The sequence below is a fragment of the Betta splendens genome, chromosome 24 (genome assembly GCF_900634795.4).
Source record: "Betta splendens chromosome 24, fBetSpl5.4, whole genome shotgun sequence".
In the NCBI taxonomy this organism is placed as follows: Eukaryota; Metazoa; Chordata; class Actinopteri; order Anabantiformes; family Osphronemidae; genus Betta; species Betta splendens.
This window is the reverse complement of record NC_040901.2, coordinates 10,699,320-10,724,767: the sequence shown is the minus strand read 5'-3', so window position 1 is coordinate 10,724,767 and position 25,448 is coordinate 10,699,320. Positions and strand designations below refer to the sequence as shown.

The following is a 25,448-nucleotide window of genomic DNA, read 5'->3' as shown; positions in this document are numbered from 1 at the left end:
TCACATCCAGTTGACATAACAACGGGCGGCAGACGAGACATATAACCAGCAGCCGCAGCAGCTTTTACCCACAAACTGTGTGAGCGGAAGGAAACTCATTTCAGAACGTGTGCGGTATAAAATCTTCCACTTCCTCAAGCTGACCACTGATGCTGCAGTGAGCATGAAGGTAACGTCTCACATCGGCGCTCCATCTCTGCTGGTGACCCACAGTACGTATCGTGTTCATATTTCTCACTGTTGCTCGTGATGTGTCGGTAGAGATTTGATCCTTTGTTTAAGATGAGAGTAAAGGTTAAAGCTACGTTTTTTCATTTGGAGCTAAGTTTGCAAAAAAAAGTCTAACTGTTGCTTGTACGGTGGCGAAATCATCATATTGGAGGTTTTCCCTTCTTTCACAAGTTTCTAACTGAAGCTTTGCAAAACCTTTAATGAGCTGTTGAAACTGCCGCTCATGTCAACACCGCGCGGAGCTCTGTGGGCCACGCTCATGTTTTACCAGCTGACAGCTGATGGCTCTGTTTGTGATCATTCACGCTGAACCACTGACACGCTATCGGAGCCGGACTTCTAGGAAGGTGGCTTCTGTGTGGGAAACGCGTCAGAGGCCGTGTGACCCGCGCGCTCCTGCTTCCAGACGCCATATTTGGTCCGGGGCGTCTTCTGACAGACGCCCGTTACTGTCAGCGCCCTGGTGGGCTTCCCCTTCTCGGATGTGAGGCCACCGCTAATATAGGGACTGCATGAATCATGGTTCTGTGTTTAGTAACGTGGACGTGAAATGACATCATCGTCATCACCTGCCCCACAACCAACAGTCAACCTGAGAGCAGAGAGACGAGAGAGACGCAGAGATGAGACAGCGAGTTCAGTCAACTCACACAACCGTTTACTATAAATATAAAACTTTCCAAAGAGCATTTTTGATGTTTGGGCGAGTCCGAATGAGCCCGGTGACCTGCAGAGGAAGCACAAGAAGGAGCTGGAACATCAGAGCACACGTCAGCCATCAATAATTCAGGAGGCTGGCATTTGGCTGGCACATCAGTGAAGCATCACTGCTCCTCTGGCAGCAGAGGGAGCAACGGCTTCTGAATCAGGGTATTTCCACGCGATTAGGGAGATTTAATCACTCCAGAGTTCTCGCTGCTTGTATCTGCTGGGGAGATCGGCGTCGGGCTCTGACGCACAGGGTAGCTCACCAGCGGAAGCTGTGGGGGGGGGCAGCGCGCGGGCTAACGCTTGTCTTTGATTCATTCAGCTTCAGAAGACACGGCAGCAGGCCCGACTCTGGTTCCCAGGAAGGGGGACGGGTTTGACGAGCAGAGGAGGAGGAGGCAGAGACCAAAAGGAGACAGGCGGCGCAGCAGCGAGGGCAGACGGCGGAGGGCGGCCGACAGCATGGACTTGAGTCTGCTTCAAGCTCTGGAGCGAGAGAAGGTCCTGGAGGTTCTGCGGAGAGACAAGCAGCTGCGGATCATCGAGGAGGACAGGATCAGGTGAGCCGCCGCCTTCCCGTGAAAATAATCTAATGTGTGGTGATGCTGAGGCAGAACGTCGTCATTGGATTTCATGCACAGCCTCCCATTGGCTCCATGTAGAACTAATCTGCAGTATTTGATCCTCAGGAGGATCAAATGCGACCTGCAGGAGCTGCGGCGCCGAGGCGCCAAGAGCTCGGCCCGGCAGTACGGCGAGCGGACCTGCGCCCGGTGCCAGAGGCCCCTGGGGAAGCTGTGGAACTCGGGGGCCGTGTGCCTCGGCTGCAGCCACCGCATCTGCAGCAAGTGCCGCGTGGGCGTGGGAGCGGCGGGCTGGACGTGCACGGTCTGTCACGCCTACAGGTACGGTAGAGCCCCACCACACGGCCACCAGAGCGCCGAGAGCTCTGAGCGGACCCTGAACACACCGCAACTCAGGCGGATGCTGCCTGAGTCACGGTAATTACAGGGTTCAGCAGCAGGTTGACTTCAGTCCTGAGCCTGAAAGGGAAGTGACGTTGTGATCTGATCTTCACAGGGACGTGAAGATCAGGTCTGGAGACTGGTTTTTAGAGGAACGGGCAAAGAAGTTTCCAGTTACAGGTTCGTTTTACTGCTCTGATTGATGAAACGCAGGTGATCTCATCTTTGTTGAAGCCTCTACGTTAAGTTACAGCATCAGCGTCATTCTTCATGTTCATGTTTTGCAGGTAAATACGAGACGGCTGGAGAGACGCTATTAAAGAACTACAACGTGCTGAGGTGTGTGATTTTGCATCTGCCAACTGTATTATAATAATTACTGGAAAATAGAAACCTAATTTGTTGTAATGCATATTTTCACAGCCACATATCGGTCGTGCCTCCGACTCCTCCTCCGCACCTGGACCACTTTTTCAGCAGACCTGGGGTGAAGCAGCGACCGCTCACGCCATCACTAGTAACAGTGAAGTGCGCGAGCACGCGGCTAACTGTGCGCCTTCTGTCCGCAGGATTTCAAACACTCAAAGCCTTTCACCAAATCCGTGGAGAACCTGATGGTCACCTTCGCCAGTCACATGAAGAGTAAGTGAACTCGTCAACTGTTTGCCGCTGCGGCCCCTGAAGCGGCGCTTCCTCCCGATGCTATTTCGCTGCACAATCTGATCTGTGTTCGGCTGAAGCGCGCGTTTGGAAAGCCACACAGGAAGCGCACCAGAAATAAAGGCCTGCACAGAAACAGAGGTGACTTCACAGCATCGCCTGTGAGCGGAAGTCGAATCAGATGATGCCCCCAGATATTGTAGCGGCAGAAACTACCGCTCCGTGCAACTCTGCTGCGAGAGAGACCCTACCACTGTACAGTGAACGCCTCGCGTGTCTCCGCGCAGAGATTGCGTCGCAAAACGACGTGAACGACGACCTGCTGAGAGTGAACAGGGACCGGAGGCCGCACTTCATCTACAGCACCCAGAAGAGCCTGTCTGACACCGACATCAGCAAATGCGGCATCGTGAGTGACGATGGGAGCGGAGCTCGTGACAAAGCTGAGCCGGTTCTGATTTTATCACACAGCAGAACTTTCCTTTCATTTCGTAGCTCTCCAAAGTCCCGAGTCTTCCCAACCTGTTCAAGAAAAGCAAAGACAGCGACCACGACGGCTCCTCCACCGGGGGAGAGGAGACGTCCTTCAGCTCCGACGGAGGATGGAGAGTGAGTAGAAGCCGAGACGCGCGCGCGGCCCCGCGCGCGGCGCCGACTTTCATGCGTGCGTCCGCGCTCGTTGCAGGGCAGCAGCAGCAGCATCAGCACCGAGTGCGGCCTCTCCGACGGCGCCGGCGTCACCGGGGAGCTGGAGCTGGCGGTGGCCTACAACGGCGGCGCCTCCTGCCTGGAGATCACGGTGGGCGCCGGCAGGAACCTGTCCCACGGCGACGCCAAGAAGAGGAAGTGCCACCCGTAAGGAGGACGCCGCACGGTGTCGCGTGGCGTGCCGCGTGCCGCGTGCCTCGTGACGCGACTGTGGTTTCTGTGTGCAGATACGTCAAGCTCCACGTGTTGCCGGACAGAGGCGGCAAAATGAAGACGTCGGTGAAGAAACACACCACCGATCCCGTTTATAATGAGGTTTTTAAGGTAGGAAGCCACCTGTGAGTGACCGTGGGGTTGTGTCACGCTTTAACACGTCTCTGCCTTCGCCAGTATCCCATCGAGCGACAGTCCCTGTTTGGAAAGAGGCTGCAGGCCACCGTGTGGCACGCGGCCGGGACGCTGAAGAGGAAGGCGTTCCTGGGCGAGGTCCTCTTCCCGCTGGACGGCTGGAGGTTCGACGACAGGGACTCCCAGGGCTTCAACTGGTACCCGCTGTGTCCGAAGGTACAGGAGCAGTGATGGGGAGGAGCGTGGGTCTGTTCCACGAGCGTAACGCGTTAACGCTAATTGGCCTCTCCTTCGTTCTCCCACGAATCAGGCCGAGAGTCCAAATGGAGGCGCTGTGGAGTAGAAGCTCAGCTCAGCCCCGCGTGGAGGAATTGTTTAACAATAACTTATGGACTTTCCTGCATTTATTATTTTGGTTCGTATCAAATGTTGCAAATGAATGATTTTTTTGTGAATATGCGTGAAAACACTAGGTAAAAAGTCGTTATTTATTCTTTCTAATATATATTCTCAAACCAAAGAGAACACCAAACAATAAATATAAATAAATAAATACGCTTTCATTGTGTTTTTAAACTGAGCTCTTACTAACAAATGACAGACACAGACATATTCTAAACAACCCACGTCGGCAGCGTCAGCTCTGGATTCCTCTTTTGCGTCACCAGGGGTCAGAAGAGCATTTCTTGCAGCTCCAGTCTCGTTGCTTTTGCGCTGCACTGGTTAACTCTGGAGCCACTGACTAACTGTGCTTATCAAAGGTGACGAAAACCTTCCCATTAATGCAAACAGCGCTCGGGACGCCGGGTCACGCTGTAAATGCGCGGGTCTCGGTCCCCGCGCGCCTGCGGGGCGTGCTGTGTGTGTTCTGGTGTGTTTAATTGGCACGAAGGTGTGATCGAATACCTGTTGCGCTCGGTTCAGGCGTCTGCCTGTGGGAGCAGCGAGCCTTTAACGCAGACAACGCCTGTTTCTCGGTGTGTCACCAACGGCTGCGACGGAGGCTCCGGGGGAAAAGAAATGAAACACTTACTATGTTCCCGTCGGGCGGTGACGTCACCGACCAGGAATTCTCGGTTAACTCCATCTTATCCAGAGGTCACCATGGTTACGACCCCGCAGCCCATTACTTAACGTCAGGCTATGCTGCATACATATATTTACTAATTGCTGAATGGTAATACAGTAAATTTATATATACAGCTGAGACACATTCACCTATTTTAATAAAAGCTGCTCCAACAAACAGACCCACACAATATTATTATAAATTGTTTTATTGCCAATATACTGAACACCTGATAATTAAATCTGGTTCATATACAAAGGCCAGTGGAACTCAGGTTAGTTACTCCAGAGTGGATGCGACGGTGGTGGTTTAGAGCCTGGGTTTGTCCATGTGACCACGCTGCAAAGTGAAATCTGTCTCACTCACCTCAACCCTCGTTCGGCCTCAACAGAGGCCTACAATTAAAAACATTATGTTTTTCAACGGGGCATCCATGTTTTTCTGTGACTACGGCGCCATGGTTTTGACTGGGGTCGCCAGAGAGAAAGGCCACGCAGAAGGTCAAAGCACACGTCACCTGACAGAGCAGATTTAAAATATAATAAAGCCAAGTGACACGCTGCCAGTGGCCGGGCAACACGCTCATCCTTGGTACCCAGACAGGAACAGCTGAATAATTGCTACAGTACAAAATAATAATTTAGTAAAGTAAATCTCTTTAATTAACTGATCTAAAAGAAGAAAAATATTCAACTGCTATAATGGTCAATATATATAAAACCTCTGAAACATTAGGTGTTCTGTTTATCATTAGATGTCGCAAAACAGCAAAAATATACAAACCAAGATGAAATCCCCATTAAATTGTCCCATATACAGTATAAATATCCAACTAGGTGAGATTTAGCTACCGTATAGCAACAATAAACATACATGGTAGTGTCTAAATATAATGAAAACATACGCTCCTCTGCTCAAACGCGCTCCTACTTTGAGTGATCGCTACAAACAAATGACAGGAATCAAAAGGAAGCGGGCGCTACAAAGAATCTATGTGCACGGAACGGATCAGTGATAACGTCTGGCTAGTCCCGCTACTTTATTTGGTCTGACTTGATCAAATTATACACAATCAAATACACAAAGAAGGGTCGAAAAACTAAAAAGGGAGAAGATTTTGGCACTAAGTTTTCCGCTGGAGCTCATGTGGTGCCGGCGCTGCACCCGCTTCGTCTGCGGCTGATGTTGCGCGTTGACGCGAGTCCGGCGGTGGGAGGGTAGCGAGCGTTCAGAACGGGCCCGGCGGCTTCCTATAAGGCTTCGAACTCGTCGATCCTCTGCTTGGTGTTGCCCTGCCGGATCTGCCGCAGGGTCTTGTATTTGTCTCTTCCTGCCCTCGCGTTCTCGAAGTGCAGGAGGTCGTTCGCCGTGTTCTTGGACTCGTCGCGCGCCTGCGCCAGCTCTGAGGTCAGCGCCTGAGGGGAGAGGGGGGGGAGAGAAGCGTGAGCGGACCCCCGGCCCAACCAACCCGTTCCCCGCCCTGACCCGGAGAGCCCGCCTCACCTTCAGCTGCTTCTGGACGCGCTCGTTCTTCTCGGCCTCCGTCAGCCGCTCCTCCTCGTTGCGGTGGTCGTTGAAGCCCTCCATGGGCAGGTCGGCGCTGTGCGTGCTGGCGTTCTCCTCGCTGTCGCTGGTGTCCTCCAGGTTGTCGTACATGGAGGGAGGGGGGGGAGGGGGCGGCGGCGGCGCCATCACCATGTGCAGCTCCTCCTTGGTCTTAACCAGGTCGTCCTGGGCCTCCATGGCCTGCGAAAAGCAGGGTTAAAACAGGAAGCGAGGAGCCGTCGCCAACAGCATCATGGGAACGGGAGCGGGCGATCGAGGCTCGCTCTCCTCTCACCTTCATCTGCCACGTGTTGGCCTCCGCCTCCTTGCGCCTCCACGCGTCCTCCAGCTGGCTGATTTTGGCCGTGTGCTCCGCCAGCTCTGCAGCCTGACAATCGGATCCAGCACCCGGTTAGAAACAAAGCCCACAAAAACACAGATCTGCTCCACTTGTGTCAGACCACCACACGCTGTACAGTAAAGATGAGCAACCTGAGCCCAGACGCTGGGCGTCACCTCCTCAGCGGAATCTGCACAGACCTAATCCGCTGCAAGTGTCTTAATAGGGTTTAAGTATAAAGGGCGTCACAGCAGGTGCTCCACGCGACCTGTGCTGCTCAGAAGCACAGCTTTGCTGCTCGGGCTCACGCGTCTGTGGGGGGTCCCTCCAATAAAATACCCACCAGCTGCTCCTGGCTCTTCTTCTGGTCCTCGGCGTGCCGGGCCAGCTCCTCCTTGGCCAGCAGGGCCGCCTGGCGCTCGGCCTCCAGGCGAGCCGCCTCGTCCGCCGCTCTCCTCCGCTCCTGCTCCAGCATCATGGCTCTCTGGTACTGGTCCTGCAGCTCTAAGACGCAGAACGGGCCAGAGGTGGAAGCGTTAGTGCTGAGAGGAAGGAGCGGCGTGACGGTTTCCCTGCGATGGAGTAGCTCCCACCTTTCTCCGCCTTCTTGGTCTTCTCTTCAAACTGGAAGAGCCTTATCATCAGGTCCCTCTTCTCCTGCTCCATCTGCTCCTTCTCCCTCTCGATGGCCTCCCTCCTCTTCTTCTCGTTCTCCAGCTGGGCCCTGGAGATAAGGCGCGTGTGCCGTGAGCGGCCACGTGTTTGCACCAGCCGGCGGGATGAAACCCAGAGTGAAGGCGAGGAGGTGCAGCCTCCTACTGTACCTCTCCATCTGCTTCTGCTGCTTCTCCTCGCGGGCCTGGGCCTTCATCTGCTGCACCTCGATGGTGTCGGGCTTGCGGCGGCGCATGTACAGCTCGTGGTTGCCCATGCACAGCTGCAGGATGCGCTTGTTGATGCGCAGCCTCGGGGCGTAAAACACGAAGTCCTGGAGGGAACGATAAAAGGAGAACGGGTGAAACGTGAACAAACGCCGGGATGAATGAGCTTCTGCTGCCTGGCTTTTGTGCTTTGCTGATAAAAAGGACAAAGAGTTCAGGGAAACCTTCAACAGAACTGATTACTGCTATAAACACCTCCACGCTAGTGGAAGGAGGTGATAACAGCAGCCCTGGATGACGAATGAGGGATCTAAACCAAAGAGCAACGAGCTGGAAAGGACTGCAGGAGAAGGTTCATGTGGACATTTTTAAAGCGAGTCCTGTTTGTTACTCACCGGAGACTTTTTGTCAATGGGTTTGATGATGAACTTCTTATCGTTGAAGGAAATGTTTCTGATCTCGCTCCAGGGGAAACCGATCTTTGGAGTCAGTCTGAGGAAGGGACCAGGAATTGAGATGAAATACAAGCCTGCTAAATCATTTTTAACTTCTACATCCGTCAAGCACCTCCACTGACCCACTCTCTCCCCCACGTTGCCTGGAACCAAGGGCGACCCATGAATGTGGGGTGTGGCTCGCTGTGCCAGACAACGTGAATGGATGCCAGTCTCATTCAGCACAATACAAAGTAGTACTGTAAACATTGACAAGCTGATAGCATTGTGAGCGTGAAAGGCAGCCTTCCAGCTCGCGGCGAAACTCTCCTGTGAAACCGTCCTGCCGGAGCTGGAATGTCGCTCAATTACTGACCCTGACACACGCTTGTGGAATTGAGAGCGCGCCGCGATCGTATCTGGGCCTCGTGAAAATCGGCGGCGCGCGAGGGGTTAAGGCCGGCGCCGGCTGCGAGGGCCGGCCTCGCATTCTTAAGTGCCGCGCAGCTTGAAAAACCAGTCGCCGTTGCCACGGCGACGGCGGAGGGCATTTCCTCGCTGAGCACGGGGAGGCGAGACTCGCACAAGGACTCGGGAGGCGAACGAGAGGACAGATGAGCAGCTCTGCAGCTTCAATCGTTTGGGTTTTAATTAGAGAGCGACTCCACTGAACTTTGTCATTATGGCCGTGCTGGTGCACGGAGGCAGACGCGCTGTTTAAACACAGACAGGCAGGAGGCACGGCGACAGAGCGACTTCCAGCTCAGGGTCAGCGACCGACAGGCAGGTCACCTGAGACAGAGCCCCCCCACACACGGCCTCGTTTAAGGTCCAAACCGAAGCGCGACACACAAACCAAACACGCTGCCGCACAAACGCAACACTCATCACAGCCCAGAGTTGCGGAGTCTGGAGCTCCTGCTCTGTGGCCGTTGTTATTCGAGTCACGCGTTCTGCCGAGGAACAGAACCGTGGACCCGGTCCAGCCACGGGGGCGCCGCTTACTTGTCGTTCTTCTCGTAGATGTTGAGGCCCAGCGCGTCCACCCCCAGCCACAGCTCCGTGCCCTTCTTGTTCTTGATGTCGAAGTAGTTGACGCCGTACATTTCCAGGTCCTGGGCGATCTTCAGGTACTCCAGCATCGCGTCCTCCCTGAAGGGAGAAACTGCAGGAAATGAGAGGCCTGGCTCCTGTGTTCCGGCTGCGTCGTAGAGCTCACGTGAAACACACGCTCACTTCAGCATTCCGCCGTGCTCCTCGTGCCACACCTGGATCCTTTCCTCCCACTGCTCTTTGGATAGCTTGTGCTGCTCCAGGACCCTGCAGAAGCAGAGGGGACATCAGCTTTACACAAACGCTCATCGTTTTCTGCCCAGACGTGAATGCGCGAACCATAAAGCTGGGCGTCACCTGTGCGGCAGCAGCTGCTCAGACAGCAGGTATCCAGAGCGGTGGATTTCCTTGTTGTAGTCGCCGAACTTGGCCTGGACGGCGTAGGAGGCCAGCAGCACGGCCGTCTCCGGGGGGCAGTAGACCTCGTCGCTCAGGATGCTCTCCTTCACCTGCAGGAAGAAGAGCTTCTGCGTGATGTCCTGGATCAGCTCCTCCGCCACGTCCTCCGGGAAGAACTTGGCCCGGAACTTGAACTGCAGCGGGTTCTCCTTCTTCACGTCCTGCGACGACACCTGGAGACGAAGCGCAGGACACGATGGGCACCGAGGAACCACTGGATCAGAACAGCATCAGTCTCTGTGTGACCATCGCAGACTGATTCGTCTGACTGCAGGGCTTAAAGCGCCGGTTATTACGGTGTCACCATCTCATCTCATCTTTTTATTACACCCAGAATGGCTCTTAACTGTAATCACTACTGTAGTTGCCATGGGACCTAGGATCATCTAGTGGAAATACACATACATGAACATACAGCGTGTGTTTACACAACTTGGGCTAATTTCAAAGCAGGAATCATGCACCCGGTGCAGAGAATGGGGCTGCGCACGTCCGGGAATATTCCAGTTTGCTCGTTGCATTGTGCCCACGCGCTGCAGCGCAGTGTCAGCAAACACTTCACTGCTGATGACAGACGCTGGGTTAGAATTACCAATTGCCAACAGGCAACTTTTGAAGTTCGCTTCCCTACTTTTGTTTCACTCAGGAAGGAATTCATCAGAAAATGTCTGCCATACAAACACACACAGGCTCAATATATTCTCAAAAACATCTGACTGGGATTTTAGCCTTATTCGTATATTACCCAGAATGCAACTGGACCACTGAGACGTTGGCCAGAGTCGGGGTCGCTGCTTGTCACGGGCCTGGCTTGATTTTATTTCAGTGGTCGCTTTGCCTTTGTCCAAAGCGTTTTTTATGAGCTCGGCAGCGAATAACTCGGGTGCAGCAGCGAGTAAAGTCCAAGAAAGCCGTGTTTACTCAGGGAAAACACGGGAGCAGCCGCGGTTCACGGATAGTTCACGCCGTTGTCAGAGAGTCCAGCTCCAGCTGATTACGCGCGGCGCAGCCAGAAACAATGTGGAACAATAACCCAGCATGTGAATGCGGTGGCTACTGATTGACCAAAAGGTGAAGCGCCGATCGCGTCGTCCCCTCTCCACAATGCATTCCTCAGTGTGACTCCACAGGGAAAGGTGGTGCAAGAGCTGACACATACCTGAGACGCGCAAGGATATTACGGCACGCAGGTGTCAACATGTGTAGTGACAGTGCGACAAACTATTTTTGACATTATATTTACAGTCCTGTGCTGATTCTCGGTATGAAAATTCAAAGCAAAGCTCGTTTGCGCTCACCTTTTTGTCCAGTTTCAGCCAGGTGTAATAGCCTTTGCCGTCCATATACTGAAGTCCAAAATACCAGACCTCACGTAGGCCGATGGTTTTCACCACCTGCGCGACCAAAGCAAATGAAAAGACGTTAGGAAACTTTACTCATTTACGTGTAACAACGGCATCATGTGCAAAATTTAACAGGTTTAATATTGTGATGTCAGGAAGCAAAAGGAAAATCTAGAAACGTCAGATGCTGCTTTAGGATTTAGAATTTGTGTCTGACACCTGTTGATGAGGTCAAAGTGGCATTAAACTGTAGATATGCGTCCAAACAGAATCACTGGTGGTTTTGCTCCAGCGGGAGGCCTGTGGACGCTGAGTCTAACCTTCAGGTGACATACTCAGGTACCAGCCTCATAAGGTTACACATTCCCAGGCCTGAGTACGGACTTGGCAGCGTGAGGACACAAGCAGCAGCAGCTGCTGCCAGGACAAACGGGAGTGAGCACACGTCAAACCCGGCCCATTCTTTCCCGTTGAGCTCCACCACAGCATGTACTGTAGCAGCACGAGGCCGACGGGCCTACAGTCGGTCCAGTGAGGAGGGGGTGCTGCAGGACTAGCATCCCGGCTCTCACCCGAGGCACAGAGGGTCTCAAAACAGCCTGAGGAGCGGATTATGAGCCCGAAAACTCAAATATAGACGCTGCGGCCGAGGCAGAGAGTGGAAAGGCAGTCACAGATCTGGAATATTCACTCAAGCTGTGGGGGAGGAGCCGTCATTTTCCACTGGCTGCTGGAGAAACCTCAGCGAGAGGCAAAGTAATTTTCCAACTGAACTGTGAAGGAAATTGTGTTTTGTTGTCTGACTTAACTGCACCAGGCCCTTTAGAGATTCATCACTGACAAACTCCGCACCCGGTCACCAGGTGAAGTGCTAAGTGTGGGCCTAAAATCAGCCTCTGCTCAGTGGTGGGACGTGAATGGCTTTTCTGAGCGGCTGCATTTAGCGGAAGAGCGAGGCCCCGGAATGAAAGAGCAGCTCAGGCTGCGGCTCACCTGCAACGAGACCCCGAGGGGGACACAATCAGCCCTTTCATGGCGGGTTTCTGCTTCGGGGTCGGTGGGCCGCCGCGCAGATACCTGAATGAACAGCAGCGTTCCTCAGGGGAGAGACCTGATATGACGTGGGCCCCGTCGCACAGGTAAACTAGTTCAGTGATTTGCTGTGTGTTATGATCGCTGGCAGGAGACCCAAAACCAGACAGCTCCAATCTGAATCCAGTAAACAGACGCGGCGGCAGCAGGTTAGACTTGCACAACAAACACCTCAAACCTCAATTACTAAACCATCGGCCGCGGATCATTTGAAGCTGAAGCTAAACCGCCACAGATCCTCCTCCACCAGCTTGTTTTAGGCTGAACGAGGAAACGTACAGTAGCGAGGCTCACGCTCATCTGTGAGTGAAAGTGTCTCCTGAGACGGAGGAATGTCACTGGGCTGCGAGGCTTTGGAGTCATGCAGAAACCGAGGGGGAAAGACCGGGTCTGCTTCCAGGCAGCGGGTAGAAAACTGGTCCACGAGCGGCAGATCACTAGTTACGTGTGAGGCTTTACGAGGGTCTGTGTGCCGCCGTTTACTATGCAATTATCACCTGGGTTCTGGAGTCAGACACACAGGAGAGGCTGAAAGTGAAAAGTACTGGAGAACAGGAAGAACACATTAAACAGGTCAACTATAATGAGCGATGACGGCTCAGTGAAGTGGAGCTCAGTGTGGGTACGAGGGGGCGTGGCCGTGAGGGGCGTGGCCGACGAGGGGGCGTGGCCGGCGAGAACAGCGTAGGACAGTCTGCTCGGCTGCAGCCCACCGGCTCCACGGACGCAGTCGAATCAGAACAAGGTGCAAAGTTTCACTTTCACTTTTTAAATGAGTAAATTGTGCCTTTGCAATCAAATTAAGCACAAACTACAGCTACAAGCTCCTCTATCAGGCAGGCGAGGAAACGCCTATAAATAAATAAATGCTGCTGCTTTTCCAAAGAAGACATAAGTGCTCTATTTATTCCACCTTAGCCCGACGCCACCCAGACACACAAGCAGGGACTTAATATCTTACTATGAGCCCCTTCCTGTGTTATTATTATGCCGAGCGCGATTGTATTCAGCTCTATTTCGAGTCCAATGTTCAAGCGCGGTGCTGCTGACTAACAGGTGAATCCCCTGACACGCAGCCTCAAGACGCACACTTGCTATTGAAAAACGGGTTGGACAGGAAGTGGCTGGAACAATGCCTTTCCTCCCCGGGTGCTGTCACTCAGCCTAAAAGGAGCGAATGACAACTCGTCCACATTTGGACCTTTATGCTCCAACTTCACAATGGTGTTGTATAATAATAATAATAATAGGAATTATAATAAAAGTGAGCCGTTGTTGGAGGTGACATCAAATATTATGTCATACATGATCACACATGCAGTTTGGTCATAACGTAACAGGGTGTGTACTGATACAAGTTAAAAATATTGACTATACTATCAACAAGACTGCATTGTGTTTATATAAAAGCTCATATTAAGAAAATATGAATCAGATTTCCATAAATCTGCAGCAGCTTCAGCTCCACTACTGCTCCGCCACCGGGGCCACACCTTGCCCTTACAGGATTTTTCACATACTTCATTCATGACCTAAAAAAAAATTATTCATAGCATTAATTATTAGCTGAATGAAGGCCTCGGGTTGAGCGAGCGTTGGCCTCCACAGGAAACCAGACTCCCTGACCCTCATCAAGACGACAGACAGCGATAAAGACGCTGGAAGCCCGGAGCTCCTGTAATCTCATCTGCGGGAGATAACTGGATGCGATGAATGGAAAGAGCTTTGGAGGGATGATAATGGGAGCAGACACTTTCTCCTAGCACGGGTCTTTCTTGCTGACGTCAATCCACTTAACGGACATGAAGACGAAGGCCGCAGCTGTCGGTGACCACTTATAGTGTGGCAGCACCTACGCGACTAAGGTTCTAGCTTCCTACTACATCTTAGGGACATTTTGCCAAAGAACATTTAGAGAAACCTAAACTACATGCATTAATCAGAATCAGCTCTAATAAATAATAATCAGCTTTATTAAATTAGATTTGTTGTTGTTTTCCTGTATCCAGCGTCTGTGAGCTCAGTCCTCTTAAACCTGGACTATTGATCATTTCCAAACAATTCAATCACCCCCCCCCCCTTTTTTTTAACCCCAGGAGTATGTTTGTAGGTCAAAGGTCAAACAACATTAACGGCTACCCACTGTACCTGGTCAAACAGCTGCTTGCCAGTGGTGCTGGGCTGGATGGCGAACTCCAGCTCAGCGTCCATGGTGGTGACGCGAACATTGACCTGTGGAAAAGAGCAGGAGAAAACAGCGGTTGAGGCACTGACGCAGAGCAACAGAGGGGTTCTCAGAGGCGAGGGCAGCGGCGTGGTGAAGTACGCCGGCTGCTGCATAGCACCGCTTTGTGTGTGGGTCGGGCAGGGGGTGTGTTTGCGCAGTAAGCACACGCTGCTGTGTTTATCTATGCCTTCTCCCAGACAGACGGGCTGATTGAGCGGGGGCCGGCTCAGATGTTCGGCCCAAATCAATTCTTCAGACACATTAACATCATAAAAGAAGCTGAATTAGAGGTGTAACTGATAGCACCTCGACGCGCAGATAAGACGGGTGAACGGCCGCTTCGCGGGCATGTGGTCGGGTTAATGATCCATCAGCGGAGAGGTGCTGGGTCTGCGTGGAACCAGCTGCCCATTCACACCCCAGAGGTTGATCCAGCTTCAGCCGACGTCATCCTAATCTCGTAACAACAGGTAGAAATAACATTCTGTATTTTCTGTACAAACGCATGTGAACTCCACACAAAGGCGAAGCCGCAGAGCAGCGACATCCACAATAGCAGCTTTGAAGTGATGCACGCACCCAATGTCGACCTGTGGGCTTCATGTCCAGCATTCGCTGGTATGTGAGGGGGAAATGAGACGGCACAACCCCATCCACTACTGGCTGAATTTATTAATAGTCAGTGAAAACCACACAAAGAGGTCAGCAGACATGGAGTGAGCACCGCCGGCCAAACAAAGCCTCCACTGACATCTTTCAACTCCGGCCCATTGTGGCTTGAAACGAGCCTCGGCGCTGAATCAATGCAATGACGCCTACTGGAAAAGGAGCGTCTGGGCGGCCGGCAGGGTGAGTCAGAGCTCCGCCGGCAGCTCCGCAGGCCGGGCGAGGAACCCACGGCCCCAATCCTGCAGAGGAAGCAAATCCAGTCCCGGCGCTGGAAAGCACCTCGTCGTCAGTCTAGACAGTGGATATTCAGGGATGCCCCAGTTTTCCACCACGTGTCCGCTGCTGCGAGATTAACAGTGGTTTCAAAGCCCAGGATCAGGAAACTCTTCCTGGATGGGAAGAGATTTAAAGCGTTTGGGCTTGAGACAGCAACTTACTGTACTGTACAGCAGCAGAGGGAACGGGGGGGAAACGCCGCATTTACTCTACATAGAAAACAAAGCAAGGCTTTCAGCAGGAGCCCAGCGGCCTCTCACTACCATCATCTAGATCCAAGCAGAGGCAGGTCAAAACATCAGACCCACTCATAGATGTAGACGTCCATGAGTGGCCAGTAGAAACTGAAACTGGAAGGTATGCGTGTGTCGTCCTCAGAGTCTCACACACACACACACACACACACACGCACACGCGCACACGCACACGCACGAGAAAGTGACTAACCAGCAGAAAATGGAAAATGTGAATGTCTGGGGCAGACAGGCCCACAGAAACCACTGAGTGAGTGATATCTGATCTCAAAGTGAAGTCCTCCAACGGTAACTCACAATAAACTGGGGCCATTCACAGCGGTAAAGAAAACATGACACATGGGCTAAAAATAAAGCGGGCAGGGACCCAGAGTTCCACAGAGGAAAGTACGAGTGTTCACATTAACCGTAGGAACCCCGGCGTCGGCGCTCGCTCCACTGGGACCCGAGTCAGCGGCTACAGGAGCTACAGGAGCTACAGGAGCAGCGGCATCCGTGACCTCTGAACTACAGAGTCCCAGTTTAAGACCACGTCTTCGCTTTGTCCTCGCTTTTATTGCGTCCCTGTTGTAATATAAGACAGTGAGTCAACACCTTCTCTCTCTGACCCGTATTATTTTAATCTGAAACACTTCCGATCCTGAGCTAGGAGCGTTTCAGATATAAAATGATGAACAGATGACCTCATCGGTGACCTCCTCTTCTGACACACACGGCGAAGGAGGGAGGAATCTCAAATATGTCCAGCCAGAGTAAAGGTTACACCTGCAGCGACGCAGCGTGAACAGGCTGGACCTGCATTCTCCACTAAACACCACCTAATATTTACCCTCCTGTGTCGTTACACACAATAGAAGTGACCATGAGAAAACCAGTAAAAATGCTCTGGGAGCAGTGTGGTCATAACGAGTGCGACCGACTGAGTGCCGAGTGCCAGAACGGGCCCAGTGTGAGACAGTTACAGCAGCTTAGGGTCGAACCACCAAAGAACCGCACGCAAACGCCTCGTCATCATTCTGGGATTGGTGAATCGGGACAGCAGGGCGTTCCAGTTATTTTCCAATTATCAATTATTTCAAGAGGCAAATAGTAACAATGGGGACTGGACGTGGGGAGGAAACACCCATCGATGTTGATTGTGGCTACGCCTTGCGTGGTTTGTGTCACTGGGCTGTGACTGAAGGAGAGCGAGCGCGGCGCTCGCTGCTTTCTGGCCTTGTGTCATTCGCACACGTGAGGCCGGAGACCCACAAACACCATCACTGGTCCCAAATCTGGCCCAGCCTCCCGGTGATCGGCATCTTGATCCGCTGTAATGAAGGTCTGCCTTTTCTAAACACACAGTGTTGGAATGTGTGATTTTGTGCCAAGTGTCTGATTTAGAGAGCGTGTGTGTGTTTCTGGGCCAATTAGTGATTAGCTCGAATGATAAAAACTTTCTGGGACCAAAATGACTTCTTACAGCATAGATGTTCAGCTCTGCCGTGAGTCTGTTGAGCCACTAACACTGATGACAGCTACTGATGTGTGGTCCCACGTGTTTACGTCAAAACACAAACCCTGTGTTACAAGGTCATCGCAGCTGAAACTGAAACGTGGCCTACACAGGATTAATTAGAGTCTCTGCAGTGAAAACTGCAGCACGGGAGAGAGTCCCAATAATAAAAAACAACGGCAGTCATGATGTCAGACATTATCATATATGAGGAGATTCTGATATCATGGAAGAGAAAACAGTGTGAGACGCTGTTGTGTGGTTGCCGGGCCGCTGCTATCAGACCGTATGATGTCACTTCCACAGCACAGTCATGACAACCTGAGGCCACTCCAAACACAATGACAACACGCTTTATGACCACGGCGCCGGTCAGAGGCCCGGAGCTCCTCGTCAACCTGTCCCGGTCACGATCACAGCAGGACTCCGGCCAAAACTGTGTGAAACCTTTCCAGTTCCAGCGGAGGAACGGTTCTACGCGATGCTAAAGTGGCAGTAGGAGCTGGGGTGGGGCAAAAACCTGTTCAAATATACCAAAAAGAGTGATGTTGGAAAAAACGACCCTCGAGAAGCTTCCCTACAGTAACTATGGCGACTGACCAATACGTGGGAAGCGACCACAAACCTTCCAAATAACCTGTAAGCACTCAGTGTCGCATTCATCGGGACACTTACGACTGACAAACGCTTCCCACCTTCCTCGTTGATCTAGTTGATGGTGTTGCACAACAGCCGCGACTTGGCTGAAGGTGGATCGCGAAGAATGTCTACGCAGCGGAAGCGTTCAAAACGGCTTCAAGGAATAAAGACAGAGAGTATTCCAGCTCCGGTCTCCAGGGAATGATGTTCGGATGCCCGTGGGTTGCCAGGTTGGAGAGCAGCGGGAGATTTGGGAGGCGGCGAACACAGACTAAGCCTTGAGAGGCAATTTATGTGACTCTGCTCGTTATTCATTGTGGGAAGCTGGTGTCTCAATCAGACGCTTGTGATTTTACACTTATTAACAAGGACACGTCAAATGTTTCACAGCCTTGAGCTTGACATAATCAATCATTGCCAAAAAGTGATTTTAAAAAAAAGTCACATGTTTACAGCGACATAAATCACACCCGCAGCACAACAAGCAGCAATTTAACAACGTTGTATCAAAGACGGTTTAACAAGCTTTCACTCAGTTAAATCTTTTTAGAGTCAATTTACTTTACATCAGACTAAACATAAAGTGAGTAAAGCCTTGATTAAATCTATATTAGAATAAAGTAGAAAAAATAAGGGGTCACTCTTTCTTCAGTACATTATAATGACTTTGGGATATTTATTCACCGATTCAATAAGCAATGTGTGAAAATATGAGCAAACGAGCGGCTACTTACCGCTTTGGGCATTTTCTGTCCTTTTCCCGGCTCTATGCGAGAATCTGTGGTGTAAAACTGTTTCCAGAGAAGAGACCTGTGCTCGCCGCGTCTTCCTGAAGAGAGAGAAAGAAGAGAAACGGGTTTCGGTCACTTCTGCGTTACTTAAACCGGGCTGAGGGCAGCTCGACGCTCTGGCAGGCGACGCACATGATCGTCAGGATGAATCACCGCAAAGCCAACAAGCTGGCGGCAGCTAGCTAGCACGGCGCAGGAAGTGAAGCTGGCTGGCTTCAAAGTAAGAGCCCAAGCATCACGGTCAGGGACAGGTTGTGACCAAATTTTGCTTTGCCTCAAAATAACAAGATGAAGAACCGCAACCAGAGCTGTAGCTTTGTCCTGTTCATTATACTTTGTTTGTTCTTTAATTGTTAGAGCTGAGTAGCTTACAGAAGATGAGCATTTGAAGATCCGAAATAAACATACAATTCCTCCCCCCTCTGCAAGGATCGACCTGTACCTGTGTAGCATAGTACATACATAAGTGTATATATGTCTGTAGCAGTCTAGTTGTATGTGAATACAGTGCATACGAAGTAACTTAATTTAATAATGTGAGTTTATGTGTGTATATATGTGTATGTATTTATACATGTATTAAATGTCTGTCCTGATAATACTTTTTGCTATTTTCAATCTTCCCTTCTATACTATGTGAAAGCAATCATACGTGCCCAATGAAATTAATAAAGTTTTTTTAAATCTTGAATAATAACTAAACTTTTTGGTGTACAAAAATAGCCCATAATGGCGTTTATTTTGCCTACAATTTAATGCATTAAATATCTATATAAAGTTTTCCCCACTCCAAGGAGGAGGTAACATTAAAAGCAAATTGTCTTTATTTTCCTTCTGAATCTTGCGTTTTCCAGCGTCAATTCGCTCCTGAAAGCTTTACTTTGAAAACGCAAACCGGATATACTACGCTTTTATTGTGCCTTCACACCGATGAATCGCGCAGGCACTGGGTTAGTTAAATACAGTACGGTCCTCAACGTGCCTCACCCACTATGATAAAGTTCTAGTCTCCACCCTGTTTGGTTTCAGCCCGCTGACGCCTTCATTCTGCTAACAAACGCACACCCTAATCCAGATTAAAAGAAGCTATTATGCCCGCATTTGTTTGTGCCGCTCAATAAAACAGCGTTGACAACATAAACACTGTTTAAGGCGACTGCCTCGACTAAAGTGTAATTATTTATAACCTAAATAAGCAACACATGCAACGCAGTGTTTATTTCGAGGCGCATCCTCCTCTATGTTATGGATAGATTAACTCCACACCCACACACACATGAAAACGAGCGAACCCAGCGAAACTCCCCCTTTAAGTTTTAATGGACACTAAAAGGGGCCAAAGAGTCCACAATCAAACTACTAAATGGTTACGAATATTTAGTTTCGCCTTATTGGTGCTGATCTGCTTCGGGGCTTCACTTCCAGCGAACTCAGCCACATCCTCATTATAATCCCACAGGCACCTGTCGTAAGATTCCCCTCCGCGCGCAGAGCGACAGAAAAGTGACGGGCGACGCTGCAAACGAGCTTTTACGCAGCTTCCCCTTCGTTTGCACCGCGCGCACGCGCCTCGCCGGAGTCTTACCGGATTTTGGAGACGAGGTGAGGCTCGCACGACGGTTCGGCGCTCGCAGCCGCAGACTTCCCCTCCCTCCGCTCAGCCAGCCGCAATATGGCGCTCCTCCATCCTCCGTGGGTCGGCGGAGACCGCTCCCGCCGCCGCCGGTAGGCTGTGCGCCTCACGGTCCCGGGCCTCGCGCTCCCGTGGGGGCCCGTGACGGACATTCCCACCGAACCGAATCGGACCCATCATTGTTGCGAGGACAGTTGGAACTGAAGCCCGGCCAGTCCCTCATCTGCAGCGAGATCTTGTATATTAGATTTGAATAAATCCTAAAGATGGCCAACATTTTCCTACAACTAATGTAGTGTTATTTTAAATGACCTCAGTCGTTTAAACGTATTTATTTATTTCCATCCATCATTAATGCCTATTATACTATTCTTTCATTTACCTCCGTGTACCTCCTTGCTGGCTTAGAATGAACACTAGTTATTTCTATGTGTGTACAGGCCGAGGCGTCATCCTCAGCACAGTTGCATCACAGCGCAACACTTCTGCTTGTTTGTCGTTGCCCGGTGTTTCACCGGGGAAGTGCGCGTCATCGGCCTCGCGCGGAATCGAGGAAGCGCTGCTAAGTGCGAAGGGAGGCGTCACAGGTGAAGCGGCCAATCAGGTGGCGGGATTAAAATAGAGCCGTATATATCCGAGGTTAGAGCTCCTGCCCGTCATAACGCGAAGCCAAACAGCGCTGTCCTGAACCGACTGGTACCTGCACATCTGATCATTCTCTCCATCTGACTTATCACCTTTAAATAAACCTGAGCTCACTAAGAAGGTGGAGGAACGTGTTGGAGATTATGACACCAAGCAAGATGTAGCTACAGGGAAATTCCCCAAAGTGAGAACTAGAGTCCAGCTCTGCCAGAGGAGCCTCTATACACAATGCAAAGCACGCTTAGATTTGCTTGTCGGAGCACCTGAATGAACGGTTTGGAGAGTGGTGACTGATGCAAATAGATAAGTCACAGGAAGTCACTTTGAACGCTCGCGGGGATCTTTCTGGTCCCTAACACCTGTTGCTCATCTTTGCAACGGCCAGTATCGTTCCTAAGATAAACCCTTCATTGTTTAGCGTTGTTTGGTTGATGAAAACCACGTGACTGAGAAAGTGGTAAGACGACAGGCACACTGTTATCACACAAATGAAACCCTTTTAAACTATTTTTAATTTAGCTAAATGAAGCACATTTGAGTGTTGAGAGAAATTTTCTATAACTTTTACTGGCCTCCAGACAGAAGATGCTTATTAATATATAAGATGTGCATATCTGTATATGTATAATAATAAACCAATAAATAATATTTCCAATAAATAAATTCTCCACTATCACTCCTGGTGTTAGCTACATTTTATTTCTTTAATGGAACATATATGCTCTGCTTTTATCTTATGAAATCATTGCCACTGTAACTCTACGTGTCAGATTTCGACTCTGGCTCTCTGAATCTCTCCAGTGTCTTCTGGGTGGCATCACGGATGATATCTGAAACAACAGACACGCAGAGACGTCAAGCCCCTCTGCAATGTTTAAACATAACCACTAGGTGGCACTGAAGCAGTGTTGTTGACCTGATCACTTTATAAAAGTAGCTTTTAGGCCCAAGGTGTTTACCCACAAAAACATGGTTACCACCAACACTTTTAAAAACGACATACTTTCACTTCTGTTTGGCATTTAGAGGATGAACCTCAGAGGTTTCACATAGATCCACTCCATTTTAAAACCACCGAAGAATCCCATCTGCTTTGTAATTCTACAAATTAAATGCAGGAATGTTTCATTTAAAACATTAAAACGTAGTCTCTTACTGTCCAACACCTCCCTGGCGATATATCGCTTCTCCAAATTGTTGTTAACTTCTGCCATCAGCCAGGGTAAGAAATTAGTCTCAATATCTATTTAAAAATAAAAAGGGGAAACAGGATTATTAGAACCTTTAGGGATTTATTTGCTTGTCACTGTACAGTACAGAATACAGTGACACCCTTGTGTGTTTGAAACTTTTTAATAGTACAATGAAGCAAATGAACACTGACCTCTCTCAACAGGGTCGAAAAAGAAGCCGTGGCTTCTCAGTGAGGTGAAGACTGCAGGTAGAAGGTCAGCCAGATACTGCTGTGTGTACGCCCGGGCAGCAATCTTCTCTGCAGTCTCCTTCTCTTGCATCAGCGCCTCCTTCTGCTGGGCAATCCTACGTTCCTGAGGTCAGAAGAAATGCTTTAAAACATCTTAATAGCAGTTTCTTAAAATAGAAATTCACTGCGTGCTTATTTCAGGGAGTCACATTTTCATGATTCATGTTACAAACCTTGTTTTTGTTTTTTGTCACTTAGAAACAGAAGCAGAAGGATTTTATCTAACAAACAAGCTGTCCAACATGCTATTTGATGAGTTGTCTCCAGGAAATGCAGCAGTTAAACATATGATGTTAAAGCTGATCAGTTTATAGATTCCCTTATCGCATCATTTCTAAAATAAACAGTTATATAATACTTCTAGCTGTACAACTTTAATGTAGCATTTCTGGTTATGTGGTTTCAGAAGTCTAGAGTTCAAGTCGGTTCCTACCTTTGTGGAAGTTCATGTTCAATCATGTGGAAGAAATGATTTCATATTTATTTACTTTCTCCTTGCTGCGGCGTCTCTCCTGCTCCTGAAGCCGCTGCACCTCTGCCAGCTCATTATTTCGGAGCTCCTCGAAAGCCCTCTGCTGCGCCCTGAGACAGGCCAGCTCCTCTTCCTCCATCACCTCCAGCAGGGACTGCTCTATCGTCTTACCCACCAAAACCTCCAACACTGATTGCACCTCCCTGTCAAAGTCAAACAGCTGCACAAGACAGAGGTAGTAAGTGTCATCAGGTTATGCAGTTTAGATACATATACAAACGGGAGAAGCTGTTTTCCTACCTCTCCCTCCTCTATCTGTGTTTCAACATCCTTCCCAGTTTTGGCAGGTATAAAGAGTGGAGTCGCCGGTCGGTCCAGGAAAGCGTCTGTCTGACACTCCACATCTGTAGCCACTATGACATCACTCAGCTCCTCCAGGTAAAGCTCTGCAAGAAAAGGTCAGAATCCAACTGGCACTTTTTTTAAATGACACCTGTGAAACTGTCAACTAAAATGTTTACCTGTCTGCACATCAGTGTGTTTCCTGCCCTGCAGGGCCTCGGGGGTCTTGATCCTGAACTGCTCCCGGGCGTGTTTCTGGGCAATGGCTTTCCTCCTGAGCTCCTGTCTCTGGGTTTCTCCTGGATCTGGCGGAGCTCTCTGTCAGCGGTTATGAAGTTAGACTTTCAAATGGGGACAATACATGAAAAAACAGACGTCTCCTACTTACAGTGGGTATGATTTGTTGAGCATAAGTGTTTCCTCTGACAACACGACGGTCGTACATAATGTTTCCATAACTGCTTAGTGTCCTACATTGTCAAGGAGAAACACAGTGATACCTACCTAATAATAATAGCCAATATTTCACTAACTCAACAATAAATATTGTAAGGCACGCAGCAGCGTTACGTCCATTTTTGCGTAACACACGTACTGTTCGGACGGAGGCTCTCTGTACTTGGAGCGGTTCTCCACGGGCCTGGGCCGACTGGAGAACGTGTACGTTCCGTTCGGTTCCCTCTGACTGTGTGAGACAAAAGCCATTTGTTCTGTAGCGGCTGGAGGTAACGGTACTGGCTGGAAGCGGCGGACGCCACAAGTTACAGGACGAGTTGTAGCAACCGTCTCCAGGAAGTGCCAGGTAACTGCCGACTGACGTCACTTCCGCTAGAAACGCGCTGTTTTCTACAACGGGTATTTCTTGACATTCCTACTGCTTTACTAAATTACTGCCTACTGAACTGGTACCATTTGTATGCTTTAACAGTAGTCCACTAAAAAGGGTAATTACTGTACGTGTGAGCGTGCAAAATGTAGGCATTTGCGGGCATTCGGAAACAGGAACCACATTTCCCACAATGCACCTGCATTGCAGTTAAGAATTTTTCTTTCTTTTTTTTACGGATGCGCCGCAGAATCTCTTTAATTAATTTCTCTTTTAATTTATTTCTTAATTGAAATCATGCCGAATACAAGCATTAATACACAATGGTTAAAACATTAATATACAATAATTGGAAGCTGTGGTTTAACTAACCAAGCATATTAATGTGAGCCTGCCCTAGTGGCTTAGTTGAAAAAACATTTACTACTTTTAGCGGTTTTCCTTGCTCTGTGTCACAACACCAGATTTCTTAGTATAACCTGCTGCAGGCACCACTTCCTGCACACTGATGTCAAAAGGTGACAAACACAGTCAATCCGGTGCTCAACCTTCATGATGGCGCAGCCTCAGACAAAGCCAGCGCCGCTCTCCCATTTACACCGGGAGCTGCTGGTGGTGCCGCACACGCCGTGAACGAGCAGCAGCCAAGCAGCGCTGCACCTATAAGCAGAATTGTTTTGCTTGCAGGCAACACATGAAACGTGGGTGGCATGAAACAGGAGTAGAAGGAAGCAGAAACTCGACATAAGATCATCACGTTAACCACAGACAAGCGCTTCAGCTCGTCAGCATGCAAATTTATGCCCCGTTGGTTTTGAGGACAAGGGTGAGAGATCTGTGTAATGACTAAACGAGCCTATCGTCTTCTATTTAACAACACAATCACAGTACTAGTACTACCAGTACTATTCTACTCTATACAGAGGATTGGGCTACAATGTTGCACATGCATCTGATGTGTTACATAGTAGCTGAGCAGGGGATCATACGGAAGCGATGCTACATGTGGATGTCTGTTCAGTGGGACCTGTTCTCCTCTCAGTTTTATTGTTTATTCTTCTCCTGCGACGTTAAAGGGTGAACTGTTCGGCTCACGGCCGCACTGGCCTCTTCTCATTAGCGTTGACTGTCGGCCATGAGATTACACAACCACCAAGCCACACGTCCACACATCTATCTGCTGTCAGTGTGCACACACATTCATACATGCAGAAATTCATCACTAAAAATACCAATGACTTTCTGATGCATCACTGTTGTCCCCTTTAACGTTGATTACAAATGTTTCAAGTGCAGGTTTGCTGGAAATTACCTGCAAGCAGCCTCCAGGTTTGGGCACAGACAGATCATGACTTGATATGAGCCGATGACTAAAGCACCTTTGTGTGCGTTAGAGAGATTTTAAAGGTTACAGGATGCTTTTTATGCACAGAGGAGCTGATTAGCACCCTTGTGTCAGCTTATCTTGAAAAGATTGGCAGCTGTTTTGCAAAAGACTTTACCTTACGCCCAACAAAACCCTCCAGCAGGCTTTCTGCAGAACTGACGGCATTTTCTTGTGATTTCTACTAATAATAGTTACATGAGGTCTCAGCTGTACATAAAAAAGTCAGCTCTATTGCATTGAATATGCAGGAGCTCTACTTTTTGTGACTATGTATTTATTATGCATCAGGCAAAAATAAATTCAGATCTCATTGGAATTTAGATGTAATTTCTTTAGATTCACAAAGTTGCTGAGGAAGGAAGCATCGTTTTATAACACTTGAGAGAGGAAGGAAGACAAAATGGCATCAGCTCAAGAGGAACAGCGATTCAGAGAAAAACCAAATCCGTCCATGTGACCTCGTCTGGTTTCCT

General features: G+C 49.8%; 3 protein-coding genes across 3 annotated transcripts; 1 reads left to right on the top strand and 2 right to left on the bottom strand.

Annotated features, from left to right (window-relative positions):
- Positions 1–19: 19 nt before the first annotated feature.
- Positions 20–4,182, top strand: sytl3 (synaptotagmin-like 3). Its single transcript, XM_029141702.3, has 13 exons — positions 20–212; positions 1,262–1,499; positions 1,629–1,844; positions 2,020–2,084; positions 2,192–2,243; positions 2,328–2,391; positions 2,474–2,546; positions 2,852–2,973; positions 3,060–3,173; positions 3,250–3,419; positions 3,500–3,596; positions 3,663–3,836; positions 3,931–4,182. Exons 1-13 carry the CDS (start codon positions 164–166, stop codon positions 3,961–3,963), a joined length of 1,467 nt encoding a protein of 488 aa, XP_028997535.1. The 5' UTR covers positions 20–163; the 3' UTR covers positions 3,964–4,182.
- A 699-nt stretch (positions 4,183–4,881) lies between these two features.
- Positions 4,882–19,919, bottom strand: ezrb (ezrin b). The gene is made up of 14 exons (XM_029141688.3): positions 19,773–19,919; positions 18,131–18,225; positions 13,985–14,068; positions 10,700–10,795; positions 9,300–9,574; positions 9,126–9,209; positions 8,895–9,041; positions 7,851–7,947; positions 7,399–7,562; positions 7,168–7,298; positions 6,918–7,078; positions 6,530–6,622; positions 6,193–6,435; positions 4,882–6,104 (listed from the first exon to the last, which is right to left on the bottom strand). The coding sequence occupies exons 2-14, from the start codon at positions 18,140–18,142 to the stop codon at positions 5,940–5,942; spliced, it is 1,752 nt and encodes a 583-aa protein (XP_028997521.1). The 5' UTR covers positions 18,143–18,225; positions 19,773–19,919; the 3' UTR covers positions 4,882–5,939.
- Positions 19,920–21,142: 1,223 nt separating this feature from the next.
- Positions 21,143–23,575, bottom strand: rsph3 (radial spoke head 3). Its single transcript, XM_029141730.3, has 8 exons — positions 23,358–23,575; positions 23,151–23,232; positions 22,942–23,080; positions 22,721–22,866; positions 22,437–22,640; positions 21,850–22,012; positions 21,622–21,708; positions 21,143–21,295 (listed from the first exon to the last, which is right to left on the bottom strand). Exons 1-8 carry the CDS (start codon positions 23,465–23,467, stop codon positions 21,225–21,227), a joined length of 1,002 nt encoding a protein of 333 aa, XP_028997563.1. The 5' UTR covers positions 23,468–23,575; the 3' UTR covers positions 21,143–21,224.
- Positions 23,576–25,448: the final 1,873 nt, after the last annotated feature.

Coding starts and splice junctions, on each gene's coding strand:
- rsph3 (XM_029141730.3), bottom strand. CDS start 23,467: ATGGCTTTTGTCTCACACAGTCAGAGGGAACCGAACGGAACGTACACG. Junction 22,641..22,720: donor CACAGATAGAGGAGGGAGAG/GTAGGAAAACAG, acceptor TGTCTTGTGCAG/CTGTTTGACTTTGACAGGGA. Junction 22,013..22,436: donor GACGCCGCAGCAAGGAGAAA/GTAAATAAATAT, acceptor TTCTGACCTCAG/GAACGTAGGATTGCCCAGCA.
- ezrb (XM_029141688.3), bottom strand. Junction 7,948..8,894: donor ATCTACGAGAAGAACGACAA/GTAAGCGGCGCC, acceptor TCCCTTCCTCAG/ACTGACTCCAAAGATCGGTT. Junction 7,079..7,167: donor GACCAAGAAGGCGGAGAAAG/GTGGGAGCTACT, acceptor TCTGCGTCTTAG/AGCTGCAGGACCAGTACCAG.
- sytl3 (XM_029141702.3), top strand. CDS start 164: ATGAAGGTAACGTCTCACATCGGCGCTCCATCTCTGCTGGTGACCCAC. Junction 2,974..3,059: donor ACATCAGCAAATGCGGCATC/GTGAGTGACGAT, acceptor TTCATTTCGTAG/CTCTCCAAAGTCCCGAGTCT. Junction 3,420..3,499: donor AAGAAGAGGAAGTGCCACCC/GTAAGGAGGACG, acceptor TTCTGTGTGCAG/ATACGTCAAGCTCCACGTGT.